The 20,142-nt window shown below is 52.6% G+C and overlaps 1 protein-coding gene across 2 annotated transcripts in view; it reads left to right on the forward strand.

The window, feature by feature from the left end:
• Positions 1–20,142, forward strand: part of MMD2 (monocyte to macrophage differentiation associated 2) — a 45,070-nt gene that overhangs the window by 16,242 nt on the left and 8,686 nt on the right. The window contains exons 2-4 of one of the 2 annotated variants that reach the window (XM_029946363.1): positions 8,138–8,219; positions 9,774–9,934; positions 13,752–13,826. In XM_029946363.1, the coding sequence (XP_029802223.1) occupies positions 8,138–8,219; positions 9,774–9,934; positions 13,752–13,826 (318 nt within the window). The remainder of the gene's footprint in view (positions 1–8,137; positions 8,220–9,773; positions 9,935–13,751; positions 13,827–20,142) is intronic. The other variant, XM_029946365.1, reaches the window with a different exon arrangement.

Genomic DNA, 20,142 nt, shown 5'->3' on the forward strand with positions numbered 1-20,142 from the left:
ACTCTCCGGCGCGTGTCATCCTCCGTGAGGCTGGTGCCATTACCCTCCCAGAGCGTGGACGGTCCTGGGCCGAAATCCTGGCGAGTGTCTTTAACTAGCTGCCCTGCCTTAGACGTTTGGGGATTTGATTTTTTCTGGGCCTCAGTTCCCCCAGCTATGTCACGGGGACAGTAATAGGGCCTGCCTCATTGGTGGTGAGGATTCTTAGTAACAGAATCTTTAATGTTGGTCATGCCATGAGTGCCGTGTGCAGATGAGCATGTTTCATCCTTTTATAATCTTCTGAGGGAGGGTGGTGAGGTTAACCCCATTGCTCTGATGAGAAAACTGAGGCCTAGAGAGCTTCAGCAGCTTGCACATGGACTCGTGGCTAGAGGGGGAGTGGGGCTAGGACTGAATCTGGAATGTCTGACCCCTGAGCTCCCAGTCTTCATTATAAACTCTGTTGCGTGCTCAGCGGGAGGAGGGTATACAGCAAAGCAGAGGCGTAGGGAGGAAACGAGATCCCCAGGCCTGGCTCCACCCCCTTGGAGAAGAGCAGTAGGTGAATAGCACCTTACAGTGTGGAACCCACGCCCTTGTGTGCTGGGAGCTGTGGGCTGAGTCTCCGAGCAGCCCCATAGCAGGTGGGTGTCTCACAGGTGACCGGTTCCACAGATGGCCCTGTGACAGCACGCAGGACAGAGGGGGCAGGATGGAGCCCTGACAGAGGAACTCTCTCCCAGGCGCTTGGAGACTCTCGTTGGCATCACGGGGTCATAACAGTCCAAGTCCAGTCCGTACCACGTCCGAAGGCTGTTCTCCTTCCACTGTTTGGACCATGGTCCTAACCCTAGAAACCCAAGCGTTTGCCACTTTAATAAAGGACTGAGACACGCCCCTCCCAGGATGCCAGTGCTATATTAGCCAGGCCACTGAGGGGAACTTGAAAGTGTTCTGGCGTTCATCCTGGAAGGAAGAAAGGAAAACATTTTCTGCCATCCATCCTTCCATTCATTCGGACATCCATTTATCCACCTATCTATTTTTCTACCAAGCTATGTGCCTATCTCTCCTACTCACATACTTATCCATCTTCCTCTTCATCCATCCATCCATCCCCTCCATCCATCTTCTCCATCCATCCTTCAAACTCCCCATTTATCCATTCCATCCATTCCTTCCATCCATCCATCCATCCATCCATCTGTCCATCCCTCCATCCATCCCTTCATCTCCCCATCCATCCATCCCCCGTCCATCCTCCAGACTCCCCATTTATCCATCCATCCATCCATCCATCCATCCCTCCATCCCTCCATCCTTCCCTACATCTCCCCATCTATCCATCCTCCAAACTCCCCATCTGTCTGTCCATACTTCCATCTATCCCTCCATCCCTCCATCCCCCATCCATCCTCTAAATTCCCTATTCATCCAGCCAGCCAGCCATCCACCCATCCATCTGTCCAACCTTCCATCCATCCCTCCATCCCCCATCCCTCCATCCCTCCATCTCCTCTATCCATCCTCCAAACTCCCTGTTTGTCCATCCATCCATCCTTCCAGACAAATATGTACTTTACTAGTTATTTGTCTGTCAAGCCATTTGTCTTCTCTTCAGTCTGCTTACCTACCCACCTACCCACTCAGCTAGTTCCACAGATGGTTAGTTGGAAATGTACTGGAAAGGATGGCTGTTGCCCTGTGGACAGTGGGAGAGCCAATGAAAAGATTGAATAAAGTCACATTATTTTCTCCTTTTCTTGACCAGTTAAAAATGGCCAAATCTGGGGAAAGAATGGTTAAAGTTGGGATCTGTAACACCAAGCTACGTGTGTTACACGTCTTTGGGGAGCTTTAGGCATAAGGCAACCTTCCACAGGTGCTGACACAGCTCTTCTGGCCCCAGGATAGTTGGGTGATGTGGGAAGACAGCCTAAGTCCGTACGTCATCCTGCAGGGTGTTCCTTTGCTCTGGGCAGCCGTGTGCTGAGTGAAGGTCAGGGCTCCCGGGGAGTGAGGCCGGAACGATGACGTAGTTCACCTTCGACACAGAAAGTGCTGGAACACTAGGATCCTGAGACTGGGATTGCCTCACGACCCCTGCCCCTGGCTCGGCTCCTACTCCAGCCCGGTGGGCTCCCTCCCTGCCTCTGAACACCCCTCCTCCTTCCCGCTCCTCCACTCCTGATGAGCTTCAGTCTCCAAAATTCCCTCTGCTGTCTCCAGTATGACCATTGACCATCCATCGTGGGTGTGGTGAGATCATGCCCTGGCAGAGGACTGGTCTTCCTTGTTTAAATCTTTACATCATAAAAGCATTGGCATAATGACCGTAAGAGGATTTCCTCCCAACCTTTTATTTTGAAAAATTCCAAACTTGTAAGAAACGTTCCACGAACTTGCCTGAGTGTCATTCGCTTAGAGTGACCGGATGTGGGCCTTTTGCAGTGTTGGCTTTGTGACATTCTCTTTGCTCTGAACCTTTTGAGGATGAACTGCAGACATCCAGACACTTTATCCTCAAGCATGTCAGCCTGTATCTCCTAAGGAAGGATGCTCTCTTCCATAACCGGACACCCTTATCTCTCCCAGAAATGAGCACTTGGTACAATGCTCGGATCTGACAGGCAGTCCATCTTTATCTTCTCTCAAGACCCTTAAGAGAATAAAAAAAAATTTTTTTTTTAGTTTATTGATTTTAAGAGAGAAAGAGAGTGAGCATAAGTAGGGTAGGGGCAGAGAGAGAAGGAGAGAGCATTCCAAGCAAGCTCTGAGCTGTCAGCACAGAGCCCGACACAGGACTCAAACCCACAAACCGTAAGATCATGTCTGAGCTGAGGTCTGACACTCAACCAACTGAGTCACCCAGGTGCCCCAATAATAGGTGATTTTTTTTTAATCTGGCTTCTGTAACTCAGTGTCACATAGTTGAGGTTTATATGTGTAGCAATATCACAATGTCATTCCTTTTTAGGGCTGAGTAATATCCTATCATATGGATGGGTCTACCCATCTGTGTGCAGCCAAGATTGAGAACCACTGGCCTAGATTAAAAAAAAAAATGGAGTCCAAGATGGTGGAGCAGAATGGAAATTCTCTGCTTCTCTCATCTCTGAAATGCAGCGAGATCAGCACCAAACCATTCTACACACCCAGAAAATTGATCTGAGGACTAACACAACAATAGCCATAGAACCTGGCGGGTACGCGGCGCAGAGAGGTGAACTGGGGGAGAGAGGAGCCACGGAGGGTTGGGAGCTGTTCTTGTTGGCAGAGAACCACTGGCCTAACCTTTTATTGCTTCATCTCCAAGTTGGAATAATCATTTTTACTTTGCAAGGATGTAGTGGGCTTTATAATGTGAGGTACCTGGATGGGCTGATAAGAAAATGGCACCCGTGCTCTCTGGGGGCTTTTTCGGAAGAGGCGAAAAGAATGCCCATTCTTTGAGCTCCAGTACGTGCCAGGCACTCCCTTGTGGGCTCTTGAGCCATATTATGTCATGGTAGCTGTAGGCTAGGTGATAGTTTCTCCTTTTACAACAACGAAGCTGCAGCCTGGAGACAGTAGGTAATTGATGTGCTCTCCTAGGTCTCAGAGCACCTCAGTGACTGTGCAGAGGTTTTCCACCTGTCTGTGCCCAGTTCCAAAGCCCCTGCTCTGTCCTGTTCAGGATGGGGATTCAGCCTGTGCCCTTGCCTCCCTGCCAGGTCTGACTGGGAGGTTTCCACATGGAGTTGCCCTCCCCACGCCCCACAAATGCCATGCCCACATGGTCCTCTAAGCAGCAGGGCCGGCTGCAGAATGGTGATTCTGTTCTCCAGAGGGAGGAAGAGAGACCCATTTCCCTCCTTTAGTTTAACTACTGACAGCTTGCTGGAGATATCAACTCTTTTAAGAGGAATTTCTCCCAATCTTGAAGGCTGCTAGCTGACTGTCAGCTCTGTTCTAGAACATTCTATACCTTATCTGTGCATTTCCTCTTTTAAAAATGACTCCCATATCCCTCTCCTGGGGAATGATAAGCAAGGCACTGTACATCCAGACAACAGAATAGAGCTCAGCAGTGAAGACTGTACAGAAGGGGGAAAAAGAAAAGAGGATGGGAGCGTTGAGAATAGTTTGTCAAGAATGGTAATACACAATCTAGGAGGGTCTGTTTTCTTCTTGTATAAAACGAGTTTGTCTTAGACACATTTCAAACTGAAAATAAGTAAATCCCTGCTTGCCATTCAGAATAGTTTCTTTCCAGTTGGGAATGTGCTTTCTTTCTGAAATGAATTCTTTATAGGGTGCCTGGGTGGCTCAGTTGGTTAAGTGTCCAACTTCAGCTCAGGTCACAATCTCATGGTTTGTGGGTTCAAGCCCCGCATTGGGCTCTGTGCTGACTGACAGCTCAGAGTCTGGAACCTGTCTTCAGATTCTGTGTCTCCCTCTCTCTCTGCCCCTCCCCCACTCATACTCTGATTCTCTATCACAAAATAAACAAACATTTTAAAAAATTAAAATAAAGTCTTTTTAGATATTAAAAAAACCACCACCACCACCATGCCGTGGGCCGACGGTGTTGCTTCATTTACACGACATTTTGGAAAGACAAGCCGTCGGGGCAGAGAGCAGAGAGAGCCGCGGTAATGGGGCCGGGAATCGGGGTGGGGTGCCCGCGGTGTGTGAGCATTTTAGAAGGGACGAAGGATCTGTTCTTTATCTTGATTGTGGTGGTGGTTACACGCCCATCTATGTTTGCCCAAACTCCTAAAACAGAGTAGCAAAAAAGAAAGAAGGAAAGAAAGAAATTAGGCCACAAGGAGGTGAAGAAAAAGTTCTTGGTTCTGGAGGATTGTGGGAACTCTTCCTTGGGCACTTGCCCCCGGCCCTGGGGCCTGGTCGGCTGGCCTTTCTCCGTCTGCTTTTCTCCCCATTCAGTGGCTGCGGCACAGGGCAGAGACAAGGAGGGTTTTGTGGAACCCAGAAACAAGTAAGGAATTGCTCATCGCGGGTCGCCACGGCAACGCGCCGTAGCCTTGGGACCCGTGAGGCTGGCACCATGGGTGGCTTATTGGTGTTTGTTAAAGTGGCAGAAGAGGGGGCTGGCTGGTTGTGCCTGGCGACAGGTGGATGGTAACTCCCTCAGCCCCAGATTCGGTTTCCCACCTTGGAGAAATGTGTCAGCTGTGTCCCTGCCCTGTGGGCCTCTGCCTGCCCTCTCGCCTGGCTGGTGCAGCCCCGCGCGGGGCTTTTGGGCAGAATCTATCAAAATTAACACCATACATATCTGTGTTCGTGCCTCTAGGGCTATGGTAGCAATGACCACAGACTTTATGGCTTTAAAAGTATAGAAGTCTGGGCTCCCAGCTGTGGAAGCCACAAGTCCAAAGTCAGGGTGGTGGGAGAGTGGATTCCTTCCGGAGGCTCTGAAGGCAGAGGAGCCCTCGGTGTCCCTTGGCATGTGGACGCATCCCTGCAGTCTCTGTCTCCACTGTCACGTGGGCTTCCACTCTGTGTCTCCCTCTTCCCATGGGGACCCCAGTCGTAGCGGACTGGGGGCTCGCCCTCCCCCAGTGGGACATCATCTTAACTGCTAACATCTGCAACGGCTCTGGTTCCAAGTGTGGCCACTCTCTGGGGGCCCAGGGGTTAGGAGCATCAACGTGGGAATTTGGGGAAGACGCAGTTCAGGCCGTCACACTGCTTTTGTTTTGTTGTTCAGTGTCCCTTCTTAAGTTCCCACTGACAGCTTCTTCCTGGGGAAGGTGAGCTCACGGGCTGGCTGTTTCGGCCTCCTGGGGAGGCTGTGCTTCTGTGGGGTCCCCAGCTCCACATGTGAGTCCTTCCTTTTCTCTGTGACCTTGAACCCAGGGTTGAGTTTGCCCCTGCATGGGGTCAGAGTGTGGGGGTTGGCCCCCTGGAGGACTGAGCTCTGTTCAGACACCTGGCCCTGGGACTTGCTGCCTGAGGTCTTAGTTTTCTCCTTTATGCAATGGGCTCAGCATGACCCTGGCCTTGTCACAGGGGGAGTGACTGCCAGATGATGCCGGCAGAGAGCAGCTGTCAGAGCAGGTGGGTTGGGGGAGTAGCCGTGGACCCCTCGACTTGTCCAGGGGTCGTGGGGCCGTCACAGGAAACCCAGACCCTGAGCATATCAGGGTGGGTGGCAGTCTTGGCACCTGGGAGACACCACAAGCCCTCGGCCTTCACACCCACCCTGCACACATTGGGCTGCTTGTTCCCCAGGTGCCCTGCCCCCTCCCGTCTGCTGGTCCCTGGATCAGGAGCACCCTTTCCTCTCCTGCCTTTCTGTTCTCCTGATGAATTCCTCCTTTATCCTCAACATCGGTTTGTGGTGCCCGCTGAGAAGCTAGGCGCTGTGCCAGGCACGTGGGCAGCACTCCCCCCTCTCCGCAGCTTTGTGCTCTGCCATACTCCTCCTATAACCTCAGCCAGCACATAGTAGGTGCTCCCCAGTATTTCCCGAAAGGACCAGAAGCACTGATCACGTGGTATTAGGATTTCTGCTTGGATCTGATGCCTTCTGGACTGGGAGCCCCTTCAGGGGCCATCTCAACCCTCTGTCCCTTGTCCCGAGGGTAGAGCCGGCATACAGGAGGTGCTTAATAAATGCTCTGTGCTCTGCATGGTGGCGGAGGTGTCAAAACATCTCAGCGAAGTGTACTTAGTATGGATCCAGCATACAGAACGTGCTCTGTAAATGCCCTGTGACCTTCACTGGCACAAATCCAGCACACAGAAGGCACTCAATAAATGCTCTGTGATCCATACTGGCGTGGTACCGGCATATAGAAAGTGCTTGGTAAATTCTCGCTGAGCTGTGCTAGCATGACAGCGGCATACAGAGGCTCGGGGTACGAGTCCGAGATGGATAGGTGAGCCAATCCTGAGCCCCTGTGGGCTATGGCGGCGACCCCTGTGGGCCAGGGGCTTGCAGACCTCACCCCCCAGGTTCAGACACCCCTTCCCTGCACTGCCAGGCCTCCCTTCCCAGCCTGACTTGAATATCCCTGTGCAGCGTCATGCCAGCCAGACCCAGCGAAGTGCCCTATCCCCTGGGGTGTCGCTTCCTAAACTGTCACAGTGGCTTTCCCTCCGTGAAATGGGCCGGGTGGGGCATGTGTTCTTCAAGCCCCACTGCGGAACAGAGGAGAGACTGGGGGGCCGAGGAGCCGCCCCGAGGACTCCGGGACACCAGGAGCACATATTGCTTAAGACAAGTCAACGGTCGGCTCCACATAGGGATCTGCGTTGGGTAGAAATGAGTACAGAGGGTCACCAAGGATGGGCACACAGATGCTCATGAGGCAGAGCTCCCCACGGTGGCCCGAGACTGGAAAGTCCACATTCGGTACATTGGATACGTAACTTGTATGTGGAATTCCATACGGCCACGACCATAGCCCATAGCTGCATCCAATGTCATGAATGAGACTCACAGAAGTCACGTCCCGCCGGAGAAGCCAGACAAAGAAGGGTCTGCTGTGTTATCCCATTGATGGGAAGTTCAAGAACAGGCCACGCTAATTTATTATGATGACAGTGTCAGAGAGCAGGTGCCTTGAGGGAAGAGAGTCACTGGGAGGGGGCCCGAGGGCACATTCTGGGGGGCGGGAAATGAGCTTGGGCTCCTCCTGGGTGGTGGTGGTTCCGGTGGGTGTGCAAGTACCAGTGGGTTAGACTGTGCCCGTGGGGAGCTGTGCTGTGAGTCAGGAAGGAAGATGAGAAACAGGAAATAGAGAGAATGCTGTATTTAGCAAAGTTTTGTAACAAATACCACGTTGGGGATTAGGCACAAAATATTGGCTAGTCCAAACAAAGTGTAATAGAGAGGAGGAGGGGAGGGAGAGGAAGGGGGAGGGAAGGAGGGGATGGGAAACAGGGATGGAAGAGAAGGGGAGGAGTTGAGGAAGGGAGGGACATGGGGGAGGGGGAGGGAGAGGAAGGGAGGAGGAGAGGGGGGAGGGAGATGGGAAGGAGAAGAGGGGGGGAGGGGAGGAGGAGGAAAGAAGTGGGGTGGGGGAAGAGGGTTGGAAAGAGGGAGGGCAAGGGGGAGGGGGAGGCAGAGGAGGAGGACAGGAAGGACAGGAGGGGTAGGGAGGGGAGGGATCTTTTGTCCCACGAATTCTGTCTCTCCTTCTAGGTTCATGAACCACCGAGTCCCCGCCCACAAGAGGTACCAGCCCACGGAGTACGAACATGCGGCCAACTGTGCCACCCATGCTGTGAGTTGGCTTTTGGGGGGCTGATTGCTGAGAGGGGGACATGTTCAGGTGCAGGAGGGTAGCAGGCTCTTTGCCCTTGGTGAGATTCAGCATCTCCATTGCACAGTGATGTCCCACTGACATCGAGTCCTCTGTGGCCCCTGGAAGTGTGAGTGGGATCTCAAGGGAAGGCCATTTGGGTACATTGGACTGTGGCGCTGAGCATGCCTCCCATTTTGCTCTTTGAATCTTCAGTGGCTCCCTAGTACCTGGCACAGCATCTGGACTCTGTAGAGAGCTCCCAGCCAGGTCTTAGTTCCTGCGGGGGTCCACCTCCCACGGCCACACTCTTCCCCTCATGCTCCAGAACATACTGCACACTTGAAATGCGGCTTGTCTGACCGGAGATGTGCTATGTGTGTAACATACACACCAACTTGGGAAACCTAGCAGGAAAGACAGGATGTAAACTATCTCCTTAAAACGTGTGTTAATTCCATGGTATTTTGGATCTGTTAGGCTGAACAGATAACATATTAACATTAATGTCATCTATTTTTTTCTTTAAAAGGGGCGCCTGGGTGGCTCAGTTGGTTAAGCATCCGACTTCAGCTCAGGTCATCATCTCACAATTCGTGGGTTCAAGCCCCGTGTCGGGCTCTGCTCAAAGCCTGGAGCCTGTCTTCAGATTCTGTGTCTCCTCTCTCTCTGACCCTCTCCTGCTCAGGCTGTCTCTCTCTCTCTCTCTCTCAAAAATAAATAAAACATTAAAAAAAAAGTGGCTGCCCAGAACATCCAACGAGACCTCTGGGCCTGGTGTTAATCGTTCTGTTGGCTGGTGCTGCCAGAGACCCTTTCATTTGAAACCGTGTTCCCGACACAGAATTGGGCACATATTCTGGGACTCCCTGCCCCCAGTGTTTCAGAGAGTTCTAGACTTCTCTTGGGAGGTGATGCATAAATCAAGACGTGACGAGTGAGGCATTTTCCAGGTGGACCTGGTGGGGAGGGACGTTCCCTTCAGAAGGCACTGAGTGCGCGTGTGCAACGTGTGTGCAACAGCGCAAGTGTGAAGTGGCCTTGGGGTGCCCGGGGCCCTGAGGCTGGGCCATCCCTGATGCTATTTGGGATTAGGGGCAGTGACCAGCCAGGCACCTGGAGGCGGGACCCTTCCTGTTTACCACGACCTTCCCTAGGGCTGCGAGGGGCTGCTAAAACAAACAGCGATTGATGATCATGAAATAGAATTAAAAGTTCACCACCTCACTGACCCAGTCACGGTTCAAGTGCTCAGGGGTCACTGGTGTCCATACTGGATGGTGGGGGTCTGGGACTTGACCTGCACGGGGGGGAGGGCCTGAGGGGCATCGGGGGTCTGGGACTTGACCTGCACGGGGGGAGGGCCTGAGGGGCATCGGGGGTCTGGGACTTGACCTCCCTGGAGGAAGGGTCTGTTGGGCGGTGTGGGTCTGGAGAACAGGGTGGGCAGCGCGCCCAAGGGCTTCAGGGACTCCGTGTCCCTGGACCCCACACGGAAGGCGGGCCCTGCCAAGCCTGTGTCTGCTCTGCTTCCAGCTCTGGATCATCCCCAGCATCCTTGGTAGCTCCAACCTCTATTTCCTGTCGGACGATGACTGGGAGACCATCTCGGCCTGGATCTACGGCCTCGGCCTCTGTGGGCTGTTTGTGGTGTCCACTGTGTTTCACACCATCTCCTGGAAGAAGAGACATCTCAGGTGCGGCCGCCTAGCCTGGGGGAGCAGCACTCGCCAGGCGTGGTGACCAGGGCAGGGGGCGGGCCCGTGGTGACCTCAGCCGGCCGGGGTCGGATCCCGCCTGGGCAGACCGCCTCTCCCACGGGAGCCTCTTGTTTGGGGTCCTGGAGAGCAAGCCCCCAGCTCTCAGTGTTGTTACGAGAGATCCTCGAACCATCAGGATGACGGTCCCCAGTGGGCCCCTTGCCGGGTGCCAGGTTCCGTATGGACACCACTCCTGATTGCTTCAATAGTTCTGTGCTGTAGGCATTGGTCTCGCGTGTTTATTTATTTTTATTGATTAGTTTCTTTTTTTTTCTTTTTAATTTTAGAGAGAGAGATGCAAGCAGGGAGAGGGACAGAGAAAGAATCTTAAGCAGGCTCCGTGCCGGCAGAGCCCGATGCGGGCTCCGTTTCCCGAACCATGAGCTCATGACCTGAGCTGAAATCAGGAGTCAGATGCTCAATCGACTGAGCCATCCAGGCGCCCCTCTTTTTTTTTAATGTTTTTTATTTTTTGACAGAACACTTGTGGGGGAGGGGCAGAGAGAGAGGGAGACACAGAATCCGAAGCAGGCTCCAGGCTCTGAGCTGTCAGAACAGAGCCCGACGTGGAGCTCGAACCTATGGACTGTGAGATCATGACCTGAGCCAAAGTTGGATGCATAACCAACTGAGCCACCCAGGTGCCCCTGCTTTTAATTTTTAAAAACACTGTGGTGAATACACATCAAATAAATTGACGATCTTAACCAATTTTAGGTGTCCTTCTCTGGGGCATTGAACACGGTCACGTGGTTGTGCAAACACCAGCACCATCTCCAGAACTTTCTTCATCTTCCTGAACTGATGTTCTGTCCCCTTTAAACACACACTCCCCAACCCCTCCGCTAGTCCCTGGCGCACCTCCCCATCCTACTCTCTGTCTCTGTGAATCTTTTTTAAAGGTTTTTTTTTTTAAGTTTATTTTATTTTTTGAGAGAGACAGAGAGCAAGCAGGGGAGGGGCAGAGAGAGAGGGAGACACAGAATCTGAAGCAGGCTCCAGGCTCTGAGCTGTCAGCACAGAGTCCGATGATGGGCTTGAGCTCACGAACTACAAGATCATGACCTGAGCTGAAGTCGGACGCTTTACGACTGAGCCCCCCAGGTGCCCCCTCAGAACTTTCTTTTTAAGGCATTAAATGAATCCATTCCATTGTACGTATGTACCAACTTTGTGCACTCATTCATCCGTTGTTGGACATCTGGTTCCACCTTTCGTGACTGGCTTCTTTCACTGAGCGTGACGTCCCAGAGTCTGTCCATGTTGTGCACATGGAATCCCTGTCTTGTGCATCAGGACACTGAAATTTGGAAGGTGATGAGTCTTGCTTGAGATCACATAGCCGGTCATGTCCAAGCCAGAGCTGAAGCCGGGAGTCCAGCCGCCCCCCCTGCCACCCCCACAAATTAAAGGATACACTGGCCCATTGCAGTAGCTCTGGTGACCCTTTGTCCTAAGGTTCACTGACCCCCTGGTCCCTAGAAGCCTCATGAGTCTGCCGTATCCCCCCTTCCTGTTCCCCATTCTTGCCGTCTCCATGGGTCTTTGTGTGGTTTTCCCGTGGCTGCTGTAACAAACTACTGCGAACCGGGTGGCTGGAAACAACAGAATCTGTTCCCTCATGGTTTGGGGGGCTGGAAGGCCAAGATCAAGGTGTCAGTAGGGCCGTGCTCCTTCCAGAGTCTCTAGGGGAGGATCCTTCCTGGCCTCTTCGAGCTTCTGGTGGTGCCAGTGTCCTTGACTTGTGGCTATGTCCTCCAGTCTGCCTTTGTCTTCTCACGGCCTTCCTCCCTGCTTGTCCCTCTGTCCAGATCTCTCCCCTTTTTCTTATTAAGACAAAGTTGTTGGGGCACCCGGGTGGCTCAGTCAGTAAAGCGTCTGACTCTTGGTTTCAGCTCAGGGCATGATTTCACGCTTCATAGGTTCGAGCCCAGTGTCGGGCTTGGTGCTGATGGTGCAGAGCCTGCTTGGGATTCTCTTTCCCCCCTTCTCTGCCCCTCCCCTGCTTGCGCTCGCCCTCTCAAACTTAAAAAAAAACGACACCAGCTGTTGAGGTTACTGCCCAAGTAACCAGTGGTGTGACTGTGTTGCCCGTGGCTGTCCACATCTGTCACATAGTGGGTGACCATAGTGGCACCTGTCTTCTAGGCAGGATTGAAGAGTTAATGGTAGTAAATTGCTTAGACCAGTGCTGTGCTTATGGGACGTGCCATGTATGTGCTAGCTGTTGTCCCCACTTTCATTTCTAGGGAGACGTGCGGAGTCACTGCTCAGATTTCTTGAGGGCTGAGGTTCGCTGGACAGAATCACACCTTGTATTAGTTACCTTATGCGTGAGCCTAAATCACAGAGGTTTTAAATAACTGGAAACTGTGATTATGGCTCAAAGCTTCTGAGAGGATTTCAGGATTTCAGGAGCTTAATGGCGTGGCTGGGCTTCGCAGTCTCTGGGGGAGTCAGGGCGCTGCCCCATCTGAATGCTTGACTGGGGCTGGAGAAGCCACTGGCAAGGTGGCCCCCTCACATGGTGGCAGGTTGCTGCCAGATGTGTACGGAATCCTCAGTCCTTCCCACATGGACCTCGCCACGGACACGTGTGTCTTCCGAAGTTAGCCTTCCGGGAGGGCAGGGCAGAGCCCTTAATATCTTTTAGGATCTAGATTCAGAAATCACACACGATCATTTCTGCAGCTCCCGTTGGTTACATGTGTTTGCCTTACTCACTGGGGTGTGGAGACCAGAGGGTGGGGCTCTGTGGGCCACCATCTTGGAGGTTGACGGCCACACTGGGCAAGCATGTCGAGGGCTCTGGTTCGCTCCTCCACATGAGCTCACAAGAAAAACAGCCAACGTTTGTCACGCACTTTTTATGCACTGTGCAAAGTACTGACCCCCTTAGCCCCCACGGCCAGCCCATGATGCTGTGGATATTCTCCCTACTTGACAGATGAGAGAGCAGAGACCGAGAGATGGTGAGGAGCTAGGTCAAGGTCGTACAGTCCGTAAGTGGAAAGGTTGGGACTCGAACCCAGGCCTTCTGGCTCCAGAGCCGGGATCTGAACCAGAATGGCAGGTCCCAGAGGGTCTTTGAGGTTGGGGGAGAGGCTCATAGTTTCAATGGTGGTGCACTTCGTTTTAACCCAAAATTCATTCGTTTGAAATCTTTTGAAAATACAGTGTGGAAAGCCAAATGCAGGGCACGTGAGTGCCTCAGTCTGGTAAGTGTCCAACTCTTGATGTTGGCTCAAACCATGATCTCACGGTTCATGAGTCCGAGCCCCGCATCCGGCTCTGTGCTGACAAGCAGGGAGCCTGCCTGGGATTCTCTCCCTCCCTCTCTCTGCCCCTCCGCTGCTTGCTCTCTCTCTCTTTTTCATGTGAGCATGCTTGTGTGTGTGTCTCTCTCTCAAAATAAATAAATAAACTTAAAACAAGAAAAGCCAAAATGCAGGGTTGCCCAGATGAAAGTGCCGGCGAGGGTGTCCAACCTGTGCCTTTCAGGGAGAAGGGGGTCCCCCCAGATTCCTGCAGGGGGTCTCCACCCCCCAGGGTGATGGGGAGCATGGTGTGAAGACCACTGCTCCCGCCGCTCACAGATGGGGACCCCGAAGCCCACGGGACGTGGCTGCTACGTAGAGGCCAGTCCACCCCGGGCCCAGGCTCTTCCCCACCTGTGGGAAAGCGTGTTGGTCCCAGGGCGTGGCTCCGGGCGGGGCCTGACCCCGACCCTGACCCCAGCCCTTCTCTGCCCCAGGATGGTGGAACATTGCCTGCACATGTTCGACCGAATGGTCATCTACTTCTTCATAGCGGCCTCCTATGCGCCCTGGTGAGTACCTCTGTGCCCTTCCCAGGAAGGGCTGACTCCTCTTTTCGGTGACTTTCTTTTTGTATTTGGCTCGGCACAAAAGAGCGTGGGTAAAAAGATGCCCTCTACCCAACTATGTATTTCCGATTTCCTGTGTGTCTTCCCAGAGTTATTTTGTGCAAGAAGAGTATATATGTGTGTGCATTCGTGCGTATGTAGTGAGGCTGTAAGTCTATAGGTTTATGCTCCTAGTTTTCATCCAACTTTTAATACAAAAGGAAAGATACATACAAACTGCAATTTGCGTTTGTTCTCAGTAATGATGCTGGCGATTCCTCTCTACATCTACAGGAGGCACGATCTTTTTTTTTTTAAAGGTTGATTTATTTTTGAGAGAGCTGGAGAGAGCCAGAAAGAAGGAGATAGAGGATCCAAAGCAGGCTCCATGCTGTGAGCGCAGAGCCCGTCCTGGGGCTCAAACTCAGGAACCTCGAGATCATGTCCTCAGTCGAAATCAAGAGTCAGCCGCTTAATGGACTACGCCACTCAGGCACCCCAAGATTTCCCCAATCTTTTCTTTTGTTAAGTTTTAAAAAATGTTTATTTATTCTTGAGAGAGAGGGAGACAGAGTGTGAGCAGGGGAGGAGCAGAGAGAGAGGGAGACGCAGAATCTGAAGCAGACTCCAGGCTCTGAGCTGTCAGCACTGAGCCCGACTTGGGGCTCGAACTCATAAACCGTGAGACCATCACCTGAGCCGAAGTCGGATGCTTAACTGGCTGAGTCCCCCAGATGCCCCTTCCGAATCTTTTTTTTTTTCCTATAGCAGCATAGTATTTCCCGGCCGTCCCCTGTTGGTGGGTATTCATGACAATGACATTGGGACGCTCCAGCCGTTGCTAGGGGAGACAGAACCTCAGTGAATCTCATTGTTTGTGTATCATTTAGCACACGCGTGCAGATAGGTTGGCTCAAATCATATGAATTGCTAAGAAGCAGCCTTTTCGGACCTACAGACACACTAGCTCTGTGTGGTCAAGCCTGATCTTCGTCGGATAGATTTGAGACTCGGACTCCTGGGCGGTAGGGAGCCGTGATTGGGTTAATGATTCCCAGATCACCACACCTTGTATCAGCTTTAAACTCCCCCAACAGGTGACTGGGGGTTTTCCAACTTGATGTGGTAATAAATCCAGAAAGTTTTGAAATAAAGGAACACTAAGCTTCAGGCCACACTCTGGGTGCTTGAGTGGCTCGGTGTATACTGTGTGGCTGGGTGACACCTGTGTTGGGACCCAAGGGTCTGGCCGGTGGAGGGACATCGTGACAGCACAGTGACGGCCCTGTGTGCATACAGCCATGGGAGCTCAGAGGAGGTGCTGCTGTGGCGTGGGAGCTTTGGGAGGGCTGCCTGGAGGAGGTGTGCTGACCTGAGAACGTGGGTGTGGGCTTCTGATGAATGCAGAGCCACGGGAAGTTTCGTTCTGTTTTTGCCTAGGAAATTTCTTTCTTTCTTTCTTTCTTTTTTAAATATGTATTTATTTTGGAGAGAGAGAGAGAAAGAGAGACAGCATAAGAGGGGGAATGGTAGAGAGAGGGAGACATAGAATCCAAGGCAGACTCAAGGCTCTGAGCTGTCAGCACAGAGCCCCAATGCAGGGCTTGAACCCATGAACTGTGAGATCATGACCTGAGCCAAAGTCAGATGCTTAACCTAGTGAGCCCCCTGGGTGCTCCTTGCCTAGGAAATTTCTATTTTTGGCCATCATAGTGGGTCATTCTCTTCCATTATATCTGCTAACGAACGGGTTTTCTGTGTCTATACAAAGGCCAATTGCTTTTGTAAGCGCGTTCCATGGAGGTGTGTTGCACCCGGAGAATATGCACCTCGATGTCCCTCTCAGCCGATTTTCACATACAGCAGCCAGCAGCCAGATGAAGAAGCAGAACATCCGGCCCCTCGTCCCCCTCAAGGTTACCGCAGCCCTGACGCCTGTCCACATATGATAGTTTTGCCTGATTGCTCATTTCATGTTGGTGGAGTCGCCGTCCTTTCGGATCCTGCTGCTTCCGCTGAGCGCATGTCTGCCGAGACCCACGGAGTCCTCGCTGCTGCGTCCATCCGTCAGGGTTCTGGGCCACGCGCTGCAGGTGTCCCAGCCCCACTGCCGGCTTTGCATGGTGCCCAGGTTTTGGGGAGATTAGGGGACTGTGGTGTTCTGGCTGTTCTCATACAAGTGTGGAGGCAAAAGGAGCGTAGCTGGGAGGCTGTTTGGTCTGTGCTGAGGGTCTGTGGGGGTTTGAAGCAGGGTATCGATGTTTTCTCGACTGGACCCAAGGGCAGTTGTCTTGGGAGCATGGAGGTGCGGGGGAGGCTGGTCCAGGGACCTGGGGGAGAAGCGGTGGTGGCCTGGACCCTAGGTGTGGCCATGGAGTCAAGTGGAGAGGACGGACAGATTGAAAAGATGCTGCAGGGCACAGAGTAGACAGACTCCCAGAAGGCGGGTGGGGGCAGCAAGTGCCAGGGTTTCCTGGGCTGATCTCCGCCCCCCCACCCCCCTCTCTGGAAGTCAGCCCTGCTGCTGTCTGCCTGGGGCCTCGGGCAGATGGTGCCCCATGCCCAGCTGGGCTTTGGAAGACGAGGGTACCTGCTTCTCTCCCCAAAACCAGGATGCGTCTGACTGTCAGATGCTCAGGTGTGCAGACATATGAATGGAGGCTTCTAGAATAAGCACAGGCCCTGGGGGAGGGGTGGCAGCGGAGTGGGGAGGTGGGAGGTGGCTGGAGCAGACCAGGAGCCACGGGAGGAGGGAACCCCAGGAGCGCCCGGGGCTCCGCCTGCAGTTGCCAGGCGCCCGGTAATGTCAGGTTTCCTTTTGAATGTGGCCGAGTAGAGTCAAGCTAAGTTTGGTGCTCAGCTGCAGCCACTATCATTGACATGGATTTCTAGAACGATCCTCAGACTGTCCTCCCCTCTGCTGATTCAATCTCTGGGTTTCTCTTCTTTATCCCTGGTGTCAGCTGTCTGAGCACAGGTTCTGTCCTGGTCCTGTGCAGGCGTCTGAGGACAAGGCTGGAAGCCAAGGTACCTGCCGTCTTTCCTTATGGGACTCAGGGTCCCACAGGGAACACAGATGTGGACTGTCCCACTACTGACACAGGAGATGAACCACAGCTGTGGTTAAGCGCCGTGAACGAGGGGAGAGGGGACATGGGACAAAGTGGTGCATGGTCCTTTGGTGGGTACTTCTCTTGGAATTGCGCTCATTTACAAGCTGTTTTCTGCATAGCCCCAGAGGTTCCCAGAGGACTACTTGGGGGGCGGGGGCAGGAATGACCGTGGGCTCTGCCCGTCCTTGCCTCAGTCAGAAAACTCCCTTTGTTTTTGATAGATTGGACATAGGTCCTCATGTAAGATTCCTGCATACAGCCTTTGCTTAAATAAAGGGTATAAAAGATGGTTGAAGGGCTCTGGCGAAGTAGGAAGAGAATAGCAGAAATATTTATTTGGAGTTCAGCATATTTGGGGGGGCAGGGTTCATTTTCTTCTGGTAAAGTCAGGTTGAAGTTCAGTGTGATATTTTAGTAAAATATGACGTGTGTGGTTTGATGCTCTCTCCCCCCCTCCCCCGCCTTGACCTCCATACTTGCCCATTCTCTTACTATCCCTTCCTCTGCCCTTGACCTCCATCCCATTTCCATTCATTCTCCTACCCACTGACCTATGTTGTGTCTGTTTGGAGAGATACCTAGAAAGATCTTCACTGATGGTTCTTCTGGCTAATGAGTCAAGTTATTTATTTTTTTCTTTAAGCTTTTTAGTATAACTTCTTTTTTAATGTTTATTTATTGGAGAGAGAGAGCGTAAGCGGTAGAGGGAGAGAGAATCTTAAGCAGACTCATGCCCAGTGTGGAGCCCGATTTGGGGTTCTGCCTCACGTCCCTGAGATCATGATCTGAGCCGAAACCAAGAGTCAGACGCTTAACTGACTGAGCCACCCCGGTGCCCCAACTTAACTTTTTTTTTTTTAACTTAAATCCAAGTTAGTTAACATAATGTAATAATGATTTCAGGAGTCGAATTTAGTGATTTATCACATATACACCCCAGTGCTCTTTCCCACAAGTGCTCTCCTTGATGCCCCTTGCCCATTTAGCCCACCCCCCACCCACTTCCCCTCCAGCTGCCCTCAGTGTGTTGTCTGTATTTAAGAGTCTCTTGTGGTTTGTCCCCCTCCCTGTTTTTATTTTTCCTTCCCTTCCCCTGTGTTCCTCTGTTTTGCTTTCTTAAATTCCACATATGAGTGAAATCATAGGATATTTGTCTTTCTCTGACTGACTTATTTCCCTTAGCGTAATACATACACTCTAGTTCCATCCACGGTGTTGCAAATGGTAAGATTTCATTCTTTTTTTTTTTTGATGTTTATTTATTTATTTTTGAGAGACAAAGACAGACAGAGCATGAGTGGGGGAGGGGCAGAGGGAGGGGGAGACACAGAATCTAAAGCAGGTTCCAGGCTCTGAGCTGTCAGCACAGAGCCCGATGTGGGGCTCGAACTCACAAACTGTGAGATCATGACCTGAGTCGAAGTCGGATGCTTAACCAACTGAGCCACCCAGGCGCCCAGGATTTCTTTCTTTTTGATCGCCAAGTAACATTCCTGTGTATATATACACCACCTCTTCTTTACCCACTCATCAGTCGATGGACATCAACTTAACTTTTTTATAATGACAAATGGACTCTGAGCCAGTTCCTTTTTTGTGGGGACAGGGATGGCAGAGGTTTTATATAAGGTGTTCTCACTCAGGAAATTGACTCCAGAAAAAAGGATCCCCTCCCCCAAACCACAACCATCGCTAACTGTTCCTTCCTGGATGGACCTCCTGTGCCCCCTGGACAAGAGATTCTGACCGGTGTCTGTGCGTTTACACGTCTCTCTTCACGTGAGCAAGGAATATGGCCCTGTCATTCTCTGCTCGCTCCCCACCCCCACCCTTGGTGGTCTGCCTTGGAGATGTAAGCACTTAGTTCCAGATTGTTCTGGTTTCCAGGTGCTCTGACTTCCACAGGATGGTATGTTGGTCAGGGTGTAGTTGGCAGACAGAAAGCATACAACGATTTGCACATGGAAGGTTTGGTACGAAGAATTAATAATAGGACATTGGAGTAGTGGAGGCTTGGTTAACGAGAGTCAAAGAGAAACCCAGAGAAGCCGGTAGCGGCAGATACAAGGGACGACCACAGACCAGCCCCTCCTGTGGGCTGGGCAGACCTCCCACCTCATCTGAAAGGGTCTGGTCTTTGTGCACAGGATGGCAGAAAAGCTCCTGAGGGGCCCGTGGGCATGGCTTGCTGGCAGTCAGCCCTCTGGGGCCCCGGAGGAGGCCGGCCACAGGAGGTACCGAGCTTCAGCACTTGCTCCACGCCGCGGAAGCTGCTGGTTGCTGGGTGCTCCTCGAACCAGCAGCTCGAGAGGCCCCTGCAGGAACCTAGAGCATTTCGGGCAGTTCAGTCGTGCAGACGGTCAGCTGTGCAGGGTGAAGGTCAGACAGCCTGCTGGAGGGAGGCCCTGTCGGGGGAGGGAGCCCTGTGTGCAGGTGTGTGGGGCTGAAGAGGGGGTGCAGGAGCAGCTCCCTGGCCTGGGGCATGGGACCTGCAGCTAGACCGCCAGCTCCCAGGTCGACGCCTGGAGAACAGGTGGAGGCCAAGTGCTGGAGAAAGCCTCTCCTGCAGGAACCTCGCCCCGGGGAAACTGCCTGGCCAAGCAGGAGAGAAAAGCCTGCTGGGGGGTGGTGGGGTGGGGGGAACCACAGGGATCAGGGAGGAAGGGACTTTCCTCTTGCAAAGCATCGTCTTCACAGCACTCCCCGGACAGAGCTCAACATCGTGTCTGTGGCCAAGGAAGAATGGATGTAGGGTGCCTGGGTGGCTCAGTTGGTTAAACATCTGACTTCAGCTTAGGTCATGATCTCACATTCTGTGAGTTCAAGCCCTGCATCAGGCTCTGTACTGACAAGGAAGAATGGACGCGATCAGGCTCCCTTATCTCCTTATCTCGGAGCAGGCAGAAGGGGGGTTGGAGCTGAGAGGCAGGAAGTTGATAACCAGTCGCCCTTCCCCTCCTGTGGACTTTAGGGGCTTCCTGGCTCTTCCTGTGTGATCCGTCCTGTGATGAATGTCCTCTTCTGTACCTTGTGCGGGTACAAAACAGTGTTTTTTGGGTTTTTCCCTCACAGCCCATGGCCCATCTGTGGACCCTTGGGGCACAGGGTTTCTCTGGGGTCAGTCTTCCCATGGAGGGCTGGCTCCCAGGCCCCCCCCATGCCCCTCC

Source organism: Suricata suricatta, chromosome 8 (assembly GCF_006229205.1).
Source record: "Suricata suricatta isolate VVHF042 chromosome 8, meerkat_22Aug2017_6uvM2_HiC, whole genome shotgun sequence".
Taxonomy (NCBI): Eukaryota; Metazoa; Chordata; class Mammalia; order Carnivora; family Herpestidae; genus Suricata; species Suricata suricatta.